The 22,190-nt window shown below is 42.1% G+C and overlaps 2 protein-coding genes across 2 annotated transcripts in view; one reads left to right on the top strand and one right to left on the bottom strand.

The window, feature by feature from the left end:
- The window catches only part of TMEM204 (transmembrane protein 204), a 33,530-nt gene extending 11,346 nt beyond the window's left edge, over positions 1 to 22,184 (top strand). Inside the window, exons 2-3 of the mRNA XM_021412131.1 lie at positions 6,684 to 6,839; positions 21,480 to 22,184. Coding sequence (XP_021267806.1) covers positions 6,684 to 6,839; positions 21,480 to 21,724 — 401 coding nt within the window. The 3' untranslated portion in view covers positions 21,725 to 22,184. The remainder of the gene's footprint in view (positions 1 to 6,683; positions 6,840 to 21,479) is intronic.
- The window catches only part of IFT140 (intraflagellar transport 140), a 79,809-nt gene that overhangs the window by 27,107 nt on the left and 30,512 nt on the right, over positions 1 to 22,190 (bottom strand). The gene's annotated exons all lie outside the window — the stretch shown is intronic.

The following is a 22,190-nucleotide window of genomic DNA, read 5'->3' as shown; positions in this document are numbered from 1 at the left end:
CTAAGAAAAACTTCTCAGTACTTTGCATTTTCTCTTGACGTTCAGGGCACAGCTGCAGCTGTTCTCTATGTCAGCAGTGGGGACTTTCTGCACATCTGACCTTTGGTGACAGTGCTGACATCCAAACCAGGGGAACACACAATTAATTGCCAGAAGTTTGGCTAACGTGGATTTTTTTTAGAATGATAAATGAGAGTTTCTTCCAAAAAATACATAATTCACTTCTCCAGGATGGAATTAAAGCAAGGCCGCAAGTAACAGCAAGACAAATCAAGTAGAGAGACTTACACAGCACATAGCTATGTGCATCTCCCCACATCCCCAGATGTCTCCCTTCCCCATCTGTCCCCTGTCCCCCTCCCCATGTCCCCACATCCCCTTATGGCCCAGGCCTCCACCCCGTGGTGCCCTAATACAGCGCCAGCCCCAGCTCAATGGCACGGCTCAGTACCCACACCAGCTCTGTGGGGACAAAGACAGCCCCTATGGAGCAGCTGTAGGGCCTATGGGGGCTGTGTGGAGTCTGGGAGCACACCACTACGTAAGTCTGCATAGCATCCCTTCAACATTTTTCCTTTCCAGTGTGCCTTTGTGCATTGATCAAATCAGTGCTCCCAAGAAAAACCAGTATAAGCGCACTTACGCAAGAGCGCACTGTTCTGGCTTTTCCTGACGTTTGCATGTTTGGCTTTGCATTCCTGAAATCTGTATGATGTGGATTGTTAAAGCAATTTTAAAGGTTGAAAAAGTACGACTCCACTATACAGAACCACCTGGATGGGCAGGCTTCAAAAAGCCTGGGCATAACCAACTGTTCCTTTCTAACTGCCTTAACTGTTGCAGGAATAAGAAACGGAATTGGTCAGACTCACAGAGGAAGGGCTCAGAGCTTGGAAGCAAAAAAACAAAGCCAAGCTGTTGGCTCTCTGCTCCCCAGTGTCTGCTAACACAGTGCCTTCCCAGGAGCTAGGGTGAACACATGAAGGCTGCAGTCAGTCTGGGGGCATACCCACTGCTCTGTAACAGAGCTACGGGCTCAGAGAGATGCTGTGAAGAAGATGGCCACCATTCGAGGCTTTTGGAAGACTCATCAGCTTTGGTTCTGTTAAGGAAATGTGTACAAAGACTTCTCAGACTACTTACTGGAGTGGATTTGTTAGGAACAACAAGAGATGCATCCCCTCTTAGGCTACGAGCTTAGCAAAGTGTCAAGTTCCAGATGAAAACCATGTACTCAGAATGTCTTGATCATGTTAGAGAAAATCTAATTACTTCTCCAATTCAGATTAAATTGTCTCAGAAGCAGCATATGATCTCAGCCTGCAGACACAGGTTTTAAATAGATACCAAAAAGTGTAACTTCCGATGTTAAAAGAAAACTGAAGTTAAACATAACTACAGTAACCATTTAACTCTAACACAATCAGCAGAAACAAGCCAGTTTCCTCAAGAGAAGGATATCCTAAAGTACAAATGCACTCACAGATGCAATTAAATTAGCAGCAGCCTAAGGTGGTACTATCCTTCAGCTACGCATAACGAACTCCTAACAGCCAACTACAATTTAAGTTGATTTTTTGATTTAAACACATTGTCCTGCAGCAGGGATAGGTTAACAGCATGCTCACCAGCAGTTCCTCCAGCTTAGATGACAAGCAGGAAGATGCAAAGCCAAGGTGAGATGTGCAGGTTCTGTACTGTTCCTATGCAGTGAGGGAAGCCGTGCTCACTCACCTCTCCCCATGGCAGGTAACTGAATTACAGAAGCTGGACTGAAGTTTACACTAAAAATTTTGGAAGTGCTATTTCTCAAGGGAAGTTGTAGACAAGTATTAGGGTATCTTGGGCTGCTTCATATGAATACATACTTTGTGATGTAATCTGTCAACAGCTTGAATTCCCACCTGTGATTGTTTTTCCCCTAAATGCAAACAGAACAGGGAAAGAAAACCTGAGACTTTCAGCAATTAGCACCATCTGATTTTTCAGTGAGATCATCCTTCCCAATAATTATGAAACATTGCAAATTACTCCTTAGTATGACTAATCTGCTTTTGCAAAGCACAAATAACCCTGGGGCTATCAGGGAACATAAAATTGCTGCTTACAAATAAGCAAATCAAATCAACATTTCTAATCCAGATGGATACTCCTGGTCTAGGAAATGAGCAATGCGATGGGGAATTTGAACTGGTCTCATCCCTGGGGCTTGGGTTTGACCTGTGGCTGGTCACTGTTTTAAACAAAGCAGAACTCATCAGCCAGTGCCCCAAAGTGCCCAGTTGTACAACAAACCCAGCTAGATTCCCTGCCTGTAAATTAACTGCTTCTCAGGGTATACTGGGATCCAGATAAGCTTCTAAAAAGGAAGTGTCAGAGATTAGCACTTTGTAGTATTTAACAACAGCCACTTAGAGCAGAGACTTCAAAAGTCATTCCGTGCCTATCCCTATCCCTGTTCTCAACAGCTAAATTGCATTATGGGAGGTGAAGGAAAAGCGTGACAAAAGCAGAGGAGTGCTGGATTGACATCCACTCCTCTTATGTGAGACACAAAGTAATTATGAACACCTCCTGCTGTGTCCAGTTCTAGAAGCACCCCCTTCTAGCTATAGGAAATGCCTTTGATGGTGAAGCTTCAGGAGACATGTGACATTAACAATGAGTTCAAAACAAAAAAGTGGGATGTCCAAAATACCTATGTTGTCAGGACAGTCTTACACGAGAGATTCTAGAAGCTAATGGTTAACTGAAATACCAGTAATTGTTTACACAACTGTTATGAACCTCTTATTCTCACATTCTGTGACTAACATAAATCATTCTGCAAAAATGAAGTTTTTAAAGGACACACAGGCTGCAGTGGAACCAATATGGCTGAACAGGTCACTCTATGTTCATACCAGTTCTAAGGTACATAGAAAGCCCACTGGAATGGACTGCAGCTTGCTAATGGAGAGTTTCCGCGTATATAACATTTAAAATATCAACAGGCAGATTGAAACATCGAATTTTACGGCTCTTACAAAAATGCAATTGAAGCTATCTTTATGAAAGATGAGAACTGTGGATTGGCCACTTACACAAGCATGAAAACAGGCTTGTGGCCTTGCCTTCCCCAGCACAGCTTACAGCTTTGAAGACTTTGGGTGCAGGCTGTGAAGAAATGCTTCTCAATTGCACGCTTTTTAGGTTATCCTCAATCATAGATACTTGTACAAATGGAATCATAGATTCACCCAGGTTGGCAAAGACCTTCAAGATCATCAAGTCCAACCATCAACCTGGATTACCAAGTCCCATCACTAAACCATGTCCTTTAGTGCCACATCCACACGTCTCTTTTTCTGCAGGGATGGAAACAGCACCACTTCCCTGGGGCCAAAGCTGCTTTCCACATCTACCACCTTTTTGAAGGGGGTGGTGTGAGAGTGTTTCAGGTTGAAGAACCTGTATGAAGCAGAAGTAGGTGCTGAGGTGAACACATGTAAAGTTGCAGTGGCTCAGTAAGAAACCGCAGTAAGCCGGAGAGTGGCATTTCCAAACTGAGTAAAATTAGTAAGTTCCACTGAGAAAAGAATAGAGTGAAACATTGTAAATTTTGACCCCCCTTCCCTCTCAAAGAGCAGTCATTACAACTCTGGAACAAAATGAAGAGATGACAGATCATACATTAGAAGAGTTAGAATGAAACAGCTATATCTCAGTGTGAAATGTAGAAGGGCACCCAGTTATTGTCCCACCCGATTTTACAAAAATAGTTGCTTTCTTTTTCATAGGATCACACCAACTGCCTCCTCCTTATTCTGTTCCCATCATCCTGTTGCAGTTCCAACTTTGACTATGTGTGTTTTTTTAGTTGAAAGCAACAGCTGTGTAAAACAGTAGCTGCACTTCTTTGTCTCTGAATAGTGTAAGATGTTAGGTGAATAAGCATCCCTAAGTCTGCAGTTCTTGCAGGCAAAATCTGCATTCCACAGCCTACTGTGCTCCAGCAGCAAGACAAGACAGTGATCACTGAACCATTAGTTCAAGTCTAAATTATTACAAATGCTGTTGAAATCAATTGAGTTAGTCCTTATCAAACTTTTAGAATGCTAAATAAATTCTAATTCATTGGCAAAGCCAATAGGATTTATAACAGTTACGTTGAAAAGAAGACATGAGGAACAGTGAAGACACATGTCTTATACCCAAAGGGTACAGAACCTGGGGTAAGCCTTAGATCCAAAGGTTTATTTGGTGCCTTTTTTTTTTTTTTTTTTGGAGTGTGTGTCTGTGGGTTGTTTTGTTTTTTTTTAAAAATTATTATTATTTTTAAAATTCATGTATATTATAAGCATACAGGGCAACAGAATTCACTATGACTGTAAAGGAAATATTTTTTTTATATCTGACACTACAGATAGCAGTTGACAAATGCAAGTATTCTTATAACAATGGCTGCAAGCCTGCTATTTCTAGTGCATTTCTCATTTCAAAGTAATTACTCTCTTCAGCAAGTATTGGTCCTCAAAGTATTACAGAAATCTACTTCAGTGGGAATGCAAAGAACACTCCTGATGCTCAATATTTTGCTGATACAAAGCTCAGTGTGCATCTGAATATGATTTACTGCCAACCACCATGCTTTGTGAGCTAGAACTGTTGAATGTGCCAAGAGCTAGAGTTGTAGATTCAGATCTATACTGTGGATTCAGAAGTTATAATGGGCAACATTAAAAGTCAAGACATTTTAAGTGAAATATTTAAGTGAAATTGTCTTCCCTTGTCAGAAATGAACTCACTAGGAAAAAATAAATAAATAAAATGTTATAAGTTTCACATTAAGTAAAATGTTCAGAAGTTGAATGGTCTCTGGTTCTTATTTAACTCCTTAAGATAAAATACCATATTTTACTGAAGTTTAATTAAATCACGAGCCATTTCTTAGAACACTGGGAACTAAAGATGAGCTATGAAGAAAACAAAAGTAAACTCATTTTGATGGCTCACACCAGTAGACTGCACTGAACGGTTACTACTGTGAAGTTCACTCTTGCTTGTTTCTATCAAGGAGTTCTGGGTCTTTTTGCACTCCTGGCAGTGCCCTTAGAGGATCAGGAATTCCAGTCTCAGCTAAAGGATTAAGGTGGCAAAGAATGAAAAGATGCAACCACTGGGCAAGCATGACTCAAGTCCTAATCGAACAACGGATGAGATCGGAATTTCAGCTTTCACTCCAAACTCCCCTCATTCTCTACTGCTGTCTGCTTCCTTAGGTGTCAGCTCTTTGGTCATTCATGGACCATTCATGGAAATGTAAGGTGGAAGAAGCCTATCTTTTTAACAAGAAGAAGTTAGTACAGCAAATTACACAAAGCCTTACTGCGCAGTAACGTGCAATGGGAACAAAGACCTTTCCAAAATATTCTTCAGAAAGGAAAAATGCATTGTGAGGTCTGGAGACAATGAGATCCAGAAACCTGCTGCCAAAATAAGAACAGGCCTTAGGCAAAGCGTTCCAGCTGACAACTAATCTTTTGTTAACAGTTTTCCAGAAGATAAAATGTGGGTGGTTAGTGCACCCAAATTCAATCATAACAGCTAAGTCACTTTTGAAAATCTGATGAAAATTAATGTCTGGAGTCTTTCCGTTTCTAATACTCTGCACATTGAGCTGCTTTTATTTCAGAATAGCAGTGACACACTGGCAAGAGATGTTGAACTGGCACAATGATATTTACAAAACCCACCTTTTTGCTAGAGAGGAAGGAAAAGGATGAAAACAGGACATCCACCAGGTTAACAGGAAAAGTAGGAAAAGAAGCCTGACTGAAAGGACTGAACTTTGCAGTGAATATATTCTATCCAGCAGCCAGCTGAATCAGGTTTCTATCCAAGACTTGAGATATAAATATCTGTAATTATTTCTGCATTTGTTCTTTATGTTTAATGTGTAAAATATATATGGTCATGTAACTTTTCTTTCACATGTAAATGATGGCAGAACACCTAATTCAGAACTGCCAAACACTGACATCATTACACAGCAAGAAACACAAGGGTCTTCTCAGAGGGTCCAAAAGAGTAATAAATGTTAAAAGAAGGAAGATTTAAGAACTCCCTATTTGATGATCTGTTGTCAACATCTCTTAAATCAGTAACATATTAACCCACAGAATGCTTAAGGACAAGAGCTACAGATTTCTTTTTCTGTGGGATGGTTCAGGGCCTTGAAAACCCAAGCCACGAACAAAGGTTCCATTTCAATCAGTGCCACAGAAATGCAGAACACAAGGACAGCTCCTGCACCACACAACTCTGGCTGCTAATTACACACAGAACCTTCGCAGGGCAGAAGCCAAGCGCTCTTGGTGGCTGTCCTTGGAAAGGGGCTGCTTGCTTCACACCGGATTGTTTGGCACCGAAGCAAGAGTGACAGGATTTTCTTTAACTAAAGGAATAATTTCCTAAAGAAAATCTGTTCCTCATCAGACCACAGAAAATGCAGTTAAGAGGGTTTAAGACTAAGGGATTACCACAAGCGGGAATAATACGTGAGAATCATTTTCTATGGACTGAGAAGCTCCACGTACCTGCTTAACCAGGATATTTTATTTTCTTTTCACCCCCCAACACCCCCTCCCCTCTTTCTTTTTAATCCCATTTTAACTGTAGGTTTCCTTCTCATGTTTCCCTAGTGCAGTTTGACATGATGCGAGCCTGTAACCTCATCGCTACTGTTGCTCTGACTGCTGGCCAGCTCATCTTCGTCCTGGGTCTGGTGGAGATACCGGTCATTTCTCAGGATACCCAGTGGTGGGAGGAGGCCATAGCTGCTGTGTTCCAGCTTGCCAGTAAGTACACTTTTATTCTGAAGGAAAAATTCCTTCGTCCCTACTAAATCCAGGTGGAAAAGATGCTTACTTGAAGAAACTTCCAAGGGATAAAGCACAGCAAAAAGGCCCAAACCTCAAAGTAAACACACATTATTTCTTAAAAGCTCTCCCCTCAAGGTTCTGCAGTATATGACTAGAAGCTTTCGTGCTGGAAATACCAGAACGTTTTTTCTAGGTTGGCAGAAGACTACGCCATTCCTATTTCCTACGAAACCAAGAAGGTAAACCTGAAAGAAATAAAATTAATGCAGTGTATTCCCACCGCTTTAGCAGGACAGCATATACCAAAGCAGCTGTTTGAATGCAGAACGACAGGACGAATTTCTGAAGTCTTGGTGAAACACGATTATTTTGCTTTCAGCTGACTGAAGTTTGCACTGTGATGATCAGCTAGACTTTGATAGACAAATACGTCTTGCAATCTTGCAAAGAAAGCCGCAGTCAACTTTTAACAGGGACAGTTGTCAATAAAATTCCCACAGCAGTTCTCATGGACAAAAGCTGCCTACAGAAATGAGTGAAGGAAGGAGGAAATGGTTTTATCACAGTATCGTATTGAGAGTTTTGCAATAATATGTTTATTATAAAATATATGTTTATTATAAACATATTATTGCAAAATATATAAATATAATTATAAATAACTATATATATAATTTTATATAAATATGAAATAATTTATAAACATAAAGTCACTCGGTATTTATTATACTAATCCTATTAAAATCCACGTATGAAACCACCATTCATGGAGTATTACATTCAGATTGCTTACAAGTCCATATTAAAAACACATCATCATTATTAATGTAACCAATAGGTTAGAATCACTGTTTTTTTTTTTTAATTCAATTCTGACTCTTACAACACTGAATATCTGGAATGGTAGAAATGTGAGATCTCAGTTCACACTGCCACAAGACCTGCATCGAGCCCAGGTTATTTAAATATGGTTCCCATAGCAAGAACCACTCACGAAGGGTGAACCTGAACTTCAAACAAGAGGAGACTGCAGTAACAGCTGTATCTCTCAGAGCATCCCTTCCAGCTTCCAGGTGCATCGGCTCAGTGCAAAGAACAGCCAGGCATACAGCCTCGCCACAGAAAAGCCTCCCTGCAGCCTTACGTACACCGTGGTCTTTTGCAACCCTGCATACCTTTTGCATAACTCTCCCTGATCTCCAGGTGCGGCGCTGGCTTTACTCTCACTCCCTCTCATCCTCCCCAAAACTCGACATGTCTGTTTTTCACAGAGGAAATGCATTCTGGCCCTGCTTAGATTTGTTGTTTCATTGACAAACAGCGCAGCGGACAGCCCTGTGCCTTTATTCTATCAAGGCTGCTAATTTTAGACTTTTTTTTTCCTGTGCTGGAGTCCGTTTTAAACACAGTCAGAGAGAGACTGAAGGGCGCCAGGATATCCCGACACAGGAGGAGGAAATGCCTGCTATTACCTGTTATGCAAGCTGAACCTTGAAATCCCCAGTGCTGGGAGGGGAGAAGGGAAGAAAGCCAGAGTCAGAGTGATTAACAAAACACTAATGAGAACGGCTGAAGAAGCTGCTGAATCAAGGAGTTGGTCTGCTTGTCCGTGTTCAGAAGGTGTGAGGAGATGGATCTGGCAGCTCATGACAGCTCCAAAGGAAGACGTCACGCTGCACGAACCAAAGCTCTCCCATCCGCACAAATGATGCAGTGACTCTGGTGGCTATTCTTCCCCCCCCCCCCATCCTCCTTCGCAATTACGCCGTGCTCTCCTTTGCTGTCGGATGGCTGTCTGTCTTGCAGTCAGTACCGCAGCATCCATTTTACACCTCATTTGCTTAATGCAAGTTTTCCATTAAGTGAATTCCTTTCAGACATCCAGACCCACCAGCTTTGGGAATGTGTATTTAAATGAAAAGGTTGTAATATCTGCCATGACCTCAATAGAGAACTGACTTCTTGGAAACTCCTCTAATTTGCCAGGACGGTGGTATACGAATGCTGATTGCCCCAGTAAAGCAACGGTCTGTCCTCTCAGGACTGGCAGTTCAAAGCACAGCTTGCACTGACAGAAGAGGCTGTTTCCTCTTTAGAAAGAAAGATGTGCTTGGCAATGTCAGGCCACTCAAACAGGCCACAGGAATCAGCCCCACCAACCAGATGCCCAGGACTGAGCCCAGATGACAGCATTTTATGCATAATAGCTAATGTTACTCCTGGCGGATATCAGAAAAAACATGTGCAAATTGTGAGCAAGTCCACCATTCCTCTTGTTCTGACGAAGGATTGTTGCTACATCTAGGACACCACAATTTCTTTAATAAAGGCGAGGACAGTGGCTGCCTCTTGCCCTGCAAATCACAGGCAACACTTTGCCTTTGAGCCTCCACTCCAAGATGAACAACATTTCATCTGTTTTCAAAATACAGCAAAGCATCAGAAAAGAACAGTGGATTATCCAAAAGTACTTTGTCCATGCAGCTGCCCAAGCTGAATCACTACGAGGATTCACCCTACTTCATTTATATTACAGTGCAGTCTTCTGGCACCGCTCCCCAGGAACCTGCATCCTAGATGATCACATCCAGTATTCAGGCTGGTTGGTTCAAAGTCACAGAGATGACAAAGACTCCTCAAATGAGCCACCTCTCAACTAACAGTAAAGCAGCTACAGATTAAGTTTCTGTGAAAAACCCTCTGCTTTCATCCAAGATCAATTCACTGAATTCTGGTCCTGTTACAAAGCCTATACATGAGGCTACACATTGAGTAACGTGGATAAGAGAGGGTATTTTAAGGGCTAAACCAATATATTTTAGTCCAGACCGATCATTTGTGTGAGAAGAACAAACAACATTCTAGAATGTACATACTCAGATCTTATTAAATATTTCCTGAGTATTGTCTGGGCAATTTATTACACTTTCAAATGTCAGCCTGCTACGTACTGAAAATGTAAGCACCCAGCTCATTTTTTTCTTTTCCAAAAACCATATGCTTGGGGGAGATTTGTTCTGCAATTGCTCGGTCAGTGATTTAGAGAAAACGTATCTTGGATCGTGTTCCCTCTAACTCCAGTGTATGTTTGATCTCTAACTTTCATGTCAATAGGAGCTAAAAACAAAACTAGCAGTCACTGAGAGTGAAATCCAACATTACGGAGGAAGATTTGAGTATAAAGCTCAGAATCTACGTGAACCTACCATGTAGTTATTTTCAGCCACAGCATATTGCTAAAGCATTGCGTGGGTTTCACCACAGACTCCCGAGCTCTGAAATAAGTCCTTTTTGCTTTAGAAAACGAAGCGTACTAAATATCACCTTCCAAACCCTACTGCAAGTTCAAATCGACCATCTCTGGTCCCATGAGAGTCTCCAGGCTCCCTTGCTTTTTCTCACTCTGCCACCTGCACAAGTGTTTGACTGCCATTCAAAAAGGATGGACCTCTGACAGAAAATAAAGCCCCAGGAAGCAACGAGGAAGGAAAGAAGAGAGCAAACAGTGTTGCTCCTGGGCCAGCAATGGGATTCACACAGCTCCAAAGCTCTGCAACCTCACACCTCCCAGTTAACAGGAAAGCAAACTGTTTGCTTTGGAAAAGGAATGCGGTGAAAATGGAACCAGTGTTGTATGTGGAATTTTGTGTCAGTGCTCAGAAATTTCTCTCCGGAGGGCTTTTGCTTTGCTGTTTTTTTCCAAGGAACTGTTACAAACTCAACCTGCTGAACATAGGATGGGTACCAGAGTAATCCAAGCAGCTGTAAAGAGAAATCCATGCTAACATGACAGGGAATGAAGAGCACTTCAGAGAATATTAATCTACTGCAAGCAGTAACCCGCCAGACTAGATCAGAGCTAACACATTCCAGCCAAGACTCCTATCTTGCACAATGGTGAATATTAGGCACTAGAGGGAAATGTTAGAAACAGAGGAGGAGAGCTAGAATAAAATATCCTTTACATTAGATCTCATCCTGGTTTCTGAAAGTCCAAGATTGGAATAAACCTGCATAACAATGGTTAATATTCTTTCCAATTACTTATCAGCATTAAATTACATTAATACTGAATATCCTGAAGATTAAAATGTTTCATGTTCCCACCGGGCTTATCATTTACAGCCAAATAAATTACAATTTTACCTCTTTTGAATTTCAAACCTTGCATTCCAACTTTTCCTACAATGATTTTCAGCTGACAGCATATTTCACTCCAGATCCTAACACAGCTGAGGGAACCTGAGTTCGTACCTATTCATGTCCATGCTATTAAGCCTTAAAAAACAAAATAAAACGAACATGAGACCATTTACCTTCTCTCCTCCTTCTCAGTATTACAACTTTAGATCTGTTGATATCCAGAAAAATCTTAATGCAGACCAGAACAGCAAAGCAGCCACTGGAGAATATAGCTGACTATAATAATGACAGCAATGTGATCCTGATTTCTGTATAACTTCCTTCCACCTTTTGCCTTTGCAACACCCTCAAGCAAGGCCTGCTTTAAAAGGAGATTCTATGGAGCTCAAGCTTAATATTTCCTGAAAAAAAAAGCAAATTAATGACTCTAAGTCTAAAAATTGTAAGAAAAAGAAAGAACTTGACTGCTTGATTTGTGCTAAATGTTTTTATTATATCCCACTTATTTTACTGCAGCACCAAACCTTACATGTTCTTTATGTGGACTGCAAACCTCAGTGATCTGGCTTTCAGTGTCTGCAAAATTAATCAGAAAGATCTTAAAATATGGAAGGCTATCCTGCTTATTTTGTCTGAAATGCTTCACCTGAGCAGCTGAAGCAGCAAATGGGAAGGGCAGTAACTCAGAAGCATGCTGAACTCTTCAGCTGGGAAAACTGCAGACAGAAGATAGTCTGCCTGTATTTATCATTCTAAATTCCAAAATCTAAATTCTAAGTCTAAATTCAGATTTGAGTAGCAGGTACTTAATTATACATCTCAACATCAATGGCACGTTCTGATTATAAAGATGGTAATATTACCAGATAAATATGCAAGTGTAAGGAACAGGTTTTATGGCTGCACTAGAAATAGTACAGTAATGCAGGAAAAAAAAAAATTTAAAAATCAGTTTACAAGCAAAAAATATTTGGGCTGGAGATGTCTCCTGAAGTTTCAGCCTGCGTCATTTAGCTCGATCCAACGTGAAGCTACAGTTTGTCCTTTGATGCATCAGAAGATGGAGAGCACAGCTCTTGAAAACTGCAGCTCACCCTTAAAGACAAATGACCACCACTAACATTTCTACGAGTATCATCTGCCAGCCACTGCTTTTCTCTGCAGTATTCTTCTCTGCAGCTTTTTGCTCAGGCTGACAAGAGCTCTCACCTGTCTGACACAAGATCTGCTTAGGTCAAATGCAGAACTCTCATCAGCTCTAGTGATTCAGATAGTGATCCTAGCCTGTGATTCAGAGGTGCCAAGCAATGTTTGCGGCTAAACTTCAGTCTTCATGCCTGCACATTTATTCTTATTTAAACAGACAGCCAATAGAAATTATGTCTAATTCACAGGGAATTATTTTTAACCTTCATCCAAGGACTTGCATTATTTCTATGGAAATCTCCAAAAGGTAACTAAGAAAAGAAAGTTCACTGTCAGAAGACCTACATTTGTTAAACAGTGCTCAGCACCTCCCTTAGAAGATTGCCACCAACAAAGCAGAAATCGGTGCCTTACACCACGTCTCCCAGTCTTACATGGTTACAAAGATGGACTGACACACTCAAAGAACACCAAAATCATCCCTGAGAAGCTTTGCTACTCGCAAGTTGTTTAATTCTTAGAGATGATGTTTCAACCCAAATCCTTGGGAGTTTTTACAGTACCCATAACATCCACCTGAAAACTCAAAGGCTACTCAAGTCTTTGGGGCATCGTATGCCACAAGCATACTCCTACAGCTCTCAGACTCATACTACAAAGAGCACAGAACTATTACAGAAGCTCTGCATTCACCTTGCACTGTAACAACTCCTTCGTACCAAGCTGATACAGGAAAATATGTTAATTGATTAATCATTTTCATTAACTCCTACATCGTTCACACTCTGGGAATCTACATCATTTTGATAAAAATGCGCTTCTACAAGCTGCTAAGCTAGGCTTGCAACTCATAGCAGTAAAATCATTCCTTGTTAGTTTATTGAGTATGTAGAGAAGGGAGGGAAGCATTCTCCTCACACCGGCTTTTGCTATTATACAGCATAGGGGTGGTTTGTGAATTCTGAACAGACTGGCTGCTCTATTTTCCTTCTTCATCCTCTTTCTGGCAGCTAAAGTCACCCTACAGGACGAGCTGTAAAGAAGAGGATTATAAACCCTTGCAGCAGTGACCTACTAAGCGGGCTTCTTTGTCTAGAGAAATTAGCCTGCTGTGTGCTCTCTAGCATAGCAGGGAGCTAGGGGATAAGACCGCTTATCCCCTAGAAAAAAGAAGAAAGAAAAAAAAAAGTAGCTTTCTAAGATTGTAAGTTTCTAGGGTTTCTAAGCACTGGCACAGGCTGCCCAGGGGGGTGGTGGAGTCACCACCCCAGGAGATGTTCAAGAGCCACGGAGATGTGGTACTCAGGGATGAGGTTTAGCAAGCAATGTCTGTGGTTGGCCTGGATGATCTTAGAGGTCTTTTCCAACCTTAACGAGTCCGTGATTCTGTAAATCTACGAAGGCAGTACCAGCGTACTGAGAAGATTTATACAATTCAGCGTGCGTCCGGGGGGAAAAAAAAAAAAAAAAATCACAGAAATACAAAGTGACTACGAAAGTTCTTTTAAAATGCTAGAAGTCTGTAGCTGGCTTACAGCCAGCCGCCGTCAAACAGGAAGTTCAGTACACAGATCTAAACTACAAGTTCAAAAAGTAACATTCTCCCAAACCCACCCCCACCAACACTCAAATACTGTCCCAACCAAAAGTCTTCCTAGTGAATTTGTTATCTGTTTCCTTCCCCAGCGGAAAAGCCCCCCCCATTCAGGCTTGTTTTGCTACAGATGGGAAACAACTAGAGATAAACAGCAGCTCTATGGGAAAATAAAGTACTTTAAGTAATCTCATCAGGATTTTTAGTAAAGATCTGGCCTCTGTGCAGACTTTAAGACAATACACAATAAGTGACCTGAAATTGATTGAAATACATTTCTTCCCAGTGAAATTAATCCAAGGAAATTCAGCTATGCATCTAAAAGCCCTGTCACGGCTATCCAACTGAAACAAAATTTATCTAGTCCAAAATACTTAGTATTTTCATAACTAAACTCAGAGTATTGAAGAAACATATCCCAGCAGCATGTGTGGAAGATAACTTCCACAACGCATCTGGTAAGTGCCTACCAGGGGAGGTTCCCCCTCTAGACCTGCCATTCACAAACAGAGGTCTGCTGGGAGATGTGGAAGTCAGCAGCTATCTCGGGCAGAGCGACCACAAAATGGTACAGTTCTCTACTTTTGGTGAAGTCAGCAGGGGGCTCAGCAAAACTGCTTCCTCGGAGGAAGGAGTTGGAGGGCAGGCTTTGAGCTGGTCGGGACATTGGCAGGGAGGGTCCCTTGGGAGTCAGACCTGAAGGGTAAAGGTGTCCAGGAAGGCTGGCTCCTCCTCAAGAAGGAGGTCTTAGAGGCACAGGAGCACACTGGGGAAGAAGACCAGTGTGGATGAACAGGGAACTTAAGAGACTCCAGGCGAAAAAGAGTCTATCTCCTGTGGAGGAAGGGATGGGCAACTCTGGGAGAGTACAGAAAACTTGCTAGGATACACAGGGAGAAAATGAGAAAGGCAAAAGCTGAGCTTGAACTCAACCTGGCCACTGTAGTAAAAGAGAACAAAAAACATTTTTACAAACATATTAACAGTAAGAGCAGGGCTAAGGAGAATCGTTTATTGCATGCGGTGGGAAATGTCAGCACTGAGGATAAGGAAAAGGCTGAGGTTCTCAATGCCTTCTTTACGTCTGCCTTTAAAAGTCAGATCAATTATCCTCAGGGTACTCTACCCCCTGACCTGGAAATCTTGGATGGAAAGAAGAATAAACCCCCACTATTCAGGTGGAAACAGTTAGAGACCTACTACTCCACCTGGGCTGTCACAAGCCCACAGGGCCAGAGGGGATCCAGCTGAGGGAGCTGACGGAGGTGATTGCCAAGCCACTTTCCATCATCTATCAGCGTTCTTCATCAACCAGAGAGGTCCCAGAGGACTGGAGGCTTGCCAGTGTGACTCCCATCAACAAGAAGGGTGGTAAGGTTAGGGAACATATGATCTTGAGTGAGATCACACGGCGTGCACAGGACAACTGGGGGATCAGGCCTAGCCAGTATAGGTTCATGAAAGGCAGGTCCTGCTTGACCAACCTGATCTCCTTCTATGATCAAGTGACCCGCCTGGTGGATGAGGGAAAGGCTGTTGATGTAGTCCACCTAAACCTCAGCAAAGCCTTTGACACTGTCTCCCACTGTATTCATCTGGAGAAGCTGTACCTGTCCGTGGCCTGGACAGGTACACTCTTTGCTGGGTAAAGAACTGGCTGGAGGGCCAGGTCCAGAGAGTGGTGGTAAATGGAGTTAAATCCAGCTGTCATGAGTGGTGTTCCCCAGAAGTCAGTACTGGGGCCTGTCCTGTTTAATGTCTTGATGACCTGGATGAGGGCATTGAGTGCACCCTCCGTAAGTTTGCAGATGACACCAAGTTGGGGGAAGTGTTGATCTGCCTGAGGGTAGGAATGCCCTACAAACTGGCCTAGACAGGCTGGATCTCTGGGCTGAGGACAGTGGGAAGAAGTTCAGCAAAACCAAGTGCCGGGTCCTGCACTTTGGCCACAACAACCCCAGGCAGCACTACAGGCTTGGGGCAGAGTGGCTGGAAGGCTGCATGGAGGAAATGGACCTGGGGCTGTTGGTCAACTCTTGGCTGAACATGAGTCAGCAGTGTGCCCAGGTGGCCAAGAAGGCCAACGGCATCCTGGTAATGTCAGAAATAGTGCAGCCAGCAGGACAGGGAGGTGATGGTCCCACTGTACTCAGCCCTGGGGGGGCCGCAGTGCTGTGTTCAGTTCTGGGCCCCTCACTACAAGACAAAACACCGAGGCCCTGGAGCGTGTCCAGAGAAGGGCACAGAGCTGTGAGGGCTCTGGAGCACAAGTGTGATGGGGAACAGCTGAGGGAATGGGATGATTCAGTCTGGAGGAAGCTCAGGGGAGACCTTATTGCTCTCTCTATCTAACTCCCTGGAAGAAGGCTGTGGGGAGGTGAGGATCGGCCTCTTCTCCCACGTAACTAGCGATAGGATGAGAGGGAACGGCCTCAAGTTGCACCAGGGGAAGTTCAGTATTAGGAAAAATTTCTTCTCTGAAAGAGCGGTCAGGCATTGGCACGGTGGTGGAGTCACTATCCCTGGAGCTGTTCAAGAAACATTTAGTTGTGGTATTTAGGGACATGGTTTAGTGAGGAAATGTAGGTGGATGGTTGGACTAGATGATGTTGGAGGTCTTTTCCAACCTCGGTGTTTCTACAATTCTATGATCTGCAATTCTTAAAATACAAAGAAGTGAAGTGATACTGTTTCTACAGATATTTTAACTGATTTCCAATAGGAAATGTCATTTGCAATCCATGTCTGTCACTTTTTCATCCCCTCCTCCTCCCTTTTTGAATACAAAGAAATAGAACAAAAAGTGTACTTAATCATATCGCACATTAGGTACTGTAATTGTAGAGGGGAATGAAGATATAAAATGAATGAAGAGAAAAAAGACTTATAGGAAGTAAAGCAAGTTCCTGGTTATTTTTAGTAGAAGTTACCTATGGAAGTGGTCAGGGAAGACAACCATTCTCCTCCAGTTATTTTACTGGAAAACTGAAATTTAATTCAGACATTAGATATTTGTAATATCGAATGACAAAGTGAAGTCACTACCATAAGGGAGACAGAAAAGCAGAATAGCTTTCATTAAGAATATAATGAAAAGCTTATTTTTACAGGTATAATTTTGACTATTCTCAGTACAGAGCCAAATTCTACACTAGTATATTTACATTAACAACTGATTTAAACCCATGTTGCACAACCGCCAGCAGGAGAAGATAACTCCATGCAAATATTCTGCTTTAGCTATGTTAGTAAAATATTAGTCAAATTTCAGTTTCACTCTCATTAAAGAAATTAGTTACTAGTGCATCAACATGCTAGGATTTGCAACTACGTGGTACACGTGATAATTTGCAAGGTTTCACCCATTAGCCTGGCAGAACAGACAACTTGGATATAGCCATGTAAAAGAGGCCTAACAAAAGTATGCGTGTGTGTATATATATATACACACTTTGCCTGATTAATCGTGGAAACTCTGCGGAGTAATGTGCTTCCAGCTCTCCCACCCCTGTCATGCTTTTTCTCTCTTAAATGTCAGTTCCTGTCTAGCCCATTCCAAAGAATTCTAAAGAGATGCTATGTTTTTCACTCAAGAGCTCCAGTGACTCACTCCTGCTATCTGCCAAGTCAGGGAGCTCTGAAACTGATTATCCCCCAGTTCCCTCTTGCTCAGACACTGGCACAAAACTGCAAAAGAAGAGAAAGCCTGCTGCATGATTGGCTGCTCATCTGATCTAGGGTTCAGGCAAAGGGCCTGTGAAGGGAAATAGTCTTGCTAACATAAATAGTTTTATTTTGGGCCCTGTAAGGAAGCCTTAGTTCTTTTTCCTGGCAGATAATTTCTCCATCAGATAGAAGGATGCTCATGAAGTCAGCCCATCTAGCACAAAGATGTGTAGCCACTTAGGACAGTAATTGGCCATAAGTGATAGACAAGCAAGAAATAAAAAGGTAACCAATATAATTTAAAGCTGTGTGCTTGGAAAAAAAAATTAAATCTTGAAAGTATTCCTCCAGCATTTATTTACCTGTGTAGTGCCATAAAGGAATTGACCACTGCTGCTTCAGCTAAATGAGGCAAACGATGGGCAAAGTTATGCCCAGGGGAGTATAGCTCATACACACAGCCCTAAAGACTTTTCCCAGCACAAGCAAATCTGACTTTCAGTAAGGAAATGGGAAGTATAAATGATCCATTACTTCTGCATGTTAGAGATAACAGTAAAAACTCATAAACCTGCTGTCAGGAAGGCAGCAGTCACAATTCAGCAACTGAGCGCTAAGCTGCAAGGCACTACCTGTCACCAGGGTTACTCTGTGCAACTGGTCATCCTCACCTAGCTCCCTCTACGAGAGAGCACACTGCAAGGTGGTGTGCAATGGACTATTAACAATTAAAACCGACCCTTAGAGGTACCTGTAAGTGGTCGCTGATTAGGTTCAAAGCTTGTTCCTGCTCAAGAAGAAGTAATAAATTGAACTCTATCATTAAAATGCACACGAATTAAGCTATTTCAAATCCAGCCAGTGCATCTGACAGGTTTTATGGTTTGCATCACACTTTTTTTTTTTCTTTACTATTTAATGCGGGTTTTTTAATTCCCTGTGAAAACGTGAACTGGAAAAAAGTTCTAAAAGGAACTCAAAAAGAAAAGTGATAACAAAGTTCTGTGATGCACCAGGCAGACTCATCACTAAGATGGGTCTCTTGCTTTGCACCTCAATGCCCTCCTTCCTCTGAGAATTTCAAACCAGAAGGAAAAGAAACAGGCCTGCAACTTGGCCATAGGAATTACAACCAACCTCCCTTTCTCTCAGTTTCCTGTCTTTATGTGAGAAAAGTGGTATCTATCGTCCTTTGAAAAGTGGACGGCAACCCGGAGAAGAGCAAAACATTGCTGTTATTTGTGTAAATACCTAAAGACCTCAAACAGAGATGAACAGACAAATTCCCTATAAGCACATTACAGCTGGTGCACTCTGCTCTCAAAACCGTGATATTACAGAACTAAGCAAAGGAGAAGAGTTTTACCCTCTTAGTTCTGCAGGCTGGGAATCAGGCCATCTCAAAGGAGAGTTTAAAAAAACAACGGATGTATTCCACAAATACAGGATCTGATCTCCATCTCTTCCCTCACTACGAGCCTAAGGAGAAATTGAACTCAAGAAGAAGACTGCAGTAAATGTGTTACACTGGAAAGGAGACAAAGCTATTTTGTTTACCAGCTATGCCAGAATCTTATATGCTATTACTGCTAAACATACAGACACAAAATCATACAGGACCCAAAAAACAGCAAACAAAGTAATTAGAATTCAAAAGCAATTCAAGGAAACTTCACAGAAAAGGCAGAGCACAATTAATTGGAGTTCTGGGGACAAAAGTGGCCTTCTGGAAGGCCCAAACATCCTAAAATTCAGAGAGGGTTTTGGCTGCACAAGCGAAGAACTGTTCCCCTTTCAGATGAGCAAGGCACATGAATATAAAGCAAAGTGGACTCCTCCAAAGACAAATGACACACCTCCAACATTCTGCACCATATTCAAGGATGTAGATGGCAAGTCTGGCTTCAAAACCACCAGGATTTTTAAAAAGCATGCACAATCTGCTATACAGCATGTTGTCCAACACTTAAGACTGAGAAGAGATTTAAGCTTGTCAATTTCAGCTTGACAATTAAGCTTCACAAGTTTTGTACCTCGCCCATCACTCAGTATTTTACCAAACAGGAATCAAGGAGCAACTTTCAAACTTGTACACTTAGCACATAATGCTAGATGACCTGTGTGTTAATACCCCCTCTCCAACTCAGCTATGGTTAAAATTGCTCTCTTTTCCGATTGACGTGTATTTTAACAAGGAATCCAAAAGCCTGCAGACTCACATGAACAGTCACTGCACAGGTCAGTCATTTCTGTAACCATGTTCCACATGGCCACACTTTTCCCAGGTGAAATTTGTTCATTTATAACTAGACTGAACAATTACATAACTCCCAGACTTCGTGATGCCCCAGAGAACCTTCCTCACAAAATCAAGGAGGAGTTTCATTGCTGTCCTTAAAACTGACTCAACATTTCAGAACTCATCCAGAGTATGGTAGACTTTCTTCACAGCAAAGGTTTCTGTAGATTGGAAAAATGGCAGCAAAGACCTATTCCTACTGTAAGAACCTGCTTCCTCCTCGTACATCCTTAGGGGGAAATGCCCCTCTGCAAGCCACCTCTGGTACGTGCCAGCTGTAAGACAAAGCTACTTTAGGAGAAGATGCAGAACACAATTGAGTTAGAAACCACCTTCTAGGCAGGCATGAGAACACCAAAGCAGTCAGATATTTCCAGAATTAATACTCATTCCACACCCATTTATAAGGAGGATGACGTCTTTCCATTGACTCTCAGGATAATAAAAGCTATGCCTATTCGAGTGGTGATGGGCTTTTTTCCCCTCCTATCTGTATTTAATTTCCCTACTTTTTTTTTCCCCTGTATATAATTTCCATCTTTCCTCTTCACTGCATTGCTAGCATTTTTTCTAAAAAACCAACCTGACAGAATGCACACTCAGGCTGTGCTCTTCCATGGAAAAGCCAAGGTGCAGAGCCAGGCGCCTCAGACCATTTCAGAGCGTTGCTGTGTATCTGTGGGAACAGCTTCCAAGTGCAGCTAATTGAGAAACCAGAGCATGCAGACACTGGTGCTTCCTAAAGAAAGGTTTACTCTTCGCTTGTCCTTGCCCACGCACTTCAGGAGATAGCATCTACAAACCCTGCTGGCTGCTCCTGGGCCTTTGTTTATTCTCATCTTCCTTTGAGAAGGGGTCCCTTTGTCAATGCAATTTCTTGTGATACAGCAGTGGTGCTAAGGTACGAGAACAAAGAGAAAGCCTTTTTTCTGTTAGAGACATATTTGCCTCTGTTTCAATGTAAATTCTCTCAGAAAGCTGAAAAGCAGTTTTATTTGGGAGTAGGGACAGAAAAACTAATGGTACGAACAGGGAGCAGTGTGAACTGTGCTTACTGCTCCATTCTTCAAGAAAAGGGCTTTCTTATTAGCACTAAAAAGTGTGAGTCAAGGAACATGGATTCCACCTGTTCTAACATGCATATCCTGCGTGGCTAGAAAAGTCACCTCGCCTCATCTCTGCAATATGATTATTTAAACTATAAACTATTTATCAGCGCTGTTCACAAAAAAAAAGTGTGGAAATTTATTTTTTTTTCCTCCCATGTTTTTGCAAGTGACATTGTGACATCTGTGAATGGGATAAGTGCACTGCTGCTATTCCTGTATTAACTGCCTTTTAATTAATTTACCACTGTGCTCACTGTTGGAAAAGGAACAGAAGCTTCTGGTAGCTTCTGCGGGCATTAAGTAGAACCATAAAGTCCCAGTGATTTCACCCTCTTTCTTTTTCTTTTTTTTGCTTCTGTGCATACCCACACAGAATATATATTTTATCATTTCTGCAGCACAGAAGGATAAAACGTGAAATATAACAAAGCAGGAGTAAGAAATTTAGACCAGAGTCAACAGATTTAACCTAAATGTTAAGACTGCTTTGCGGGCACCCCGTTTTCCATGTACCATCATGTTTAAATGTGAGTTAAAGAGCACATACAGCACAGTGTACGGGGAGGGAAAGGCTTCACAGATTCATGAATACCAGGCTTGTAGCATCTTGCCACTAAAGAAATTCAAGAGTAACTGAAAAATTCTCCCACTCTTTGCAGGTTTTGTTCTGGTCATTGGATTGGTGACTTTCTACCGCATCGGACCGTACACCAACCTCTCATGGTCCTGCTACCTGAACATTGGAGCCTGTCTTTTGGCCACACTGGCAGCTGCCATCCTCATATGGAACATCCTTCATAGGCGTGAGGACTGCATGGCGCCGCGGGTCATTGTCATCAGCCGTACCCTGACCGCTCGGTTTCGCCGGGGCCTGGAAAATGACTACGTCGAGTCACCGTGCTGAAAGCATGGACTTGAAAGGGGAAAGATCTCCAGGGAGATCTGCATTGGTGTTTTCTATAAATATATGCTATAATTTAAAACTAAGGGTTGAAGGACATCACAAAGCTCACTCCTGTGGGCAGAGGCCCTCAATTGTTATTTGGATGGGCTCCATCTATATATATATGTATAAAACATATAATTTTATATATATATTATATTGCCCTCTTCCTCTACTGTACAGCGCAGAATATTGGATTGTCAGAATCCTGACAGCATCACAGCTACATGTCAGCAGGCGCAGCCGGAGCAGACAGATGCAATTAGACTACAGAAAAGAGGCAACTGAACATTTTCTGTCTGGATAAAGTTGTCTTGCTCCCTTGAAAAGCTCTGGGTGACCAGTGATGATCAGCTTTCCTGTGGAGTTAACAGGCAATCTGAGAAAGCAGAAAACTCACTGTAGAATAAGTGATGATTTTTAACAG

This window comes from Numida meleagris, chromosome 13 (genome assembly GCF_002078875.1).
Source record: "Numida meleagris isolate 19003 breed g44 Domestic line chromosome 13, NumMel1.0, whole genome shotgun sequence".
NCBI lineage: Eukaryota > Metazoa > Chordata > Aves > Galliformes > Numididae > Numida > Numida meleagris.
The sequence above is the reverse complement of the archived record's forward strand: the minus strand, read 5'-3'. Positions and strand labels throughout refer to the sequence as shown.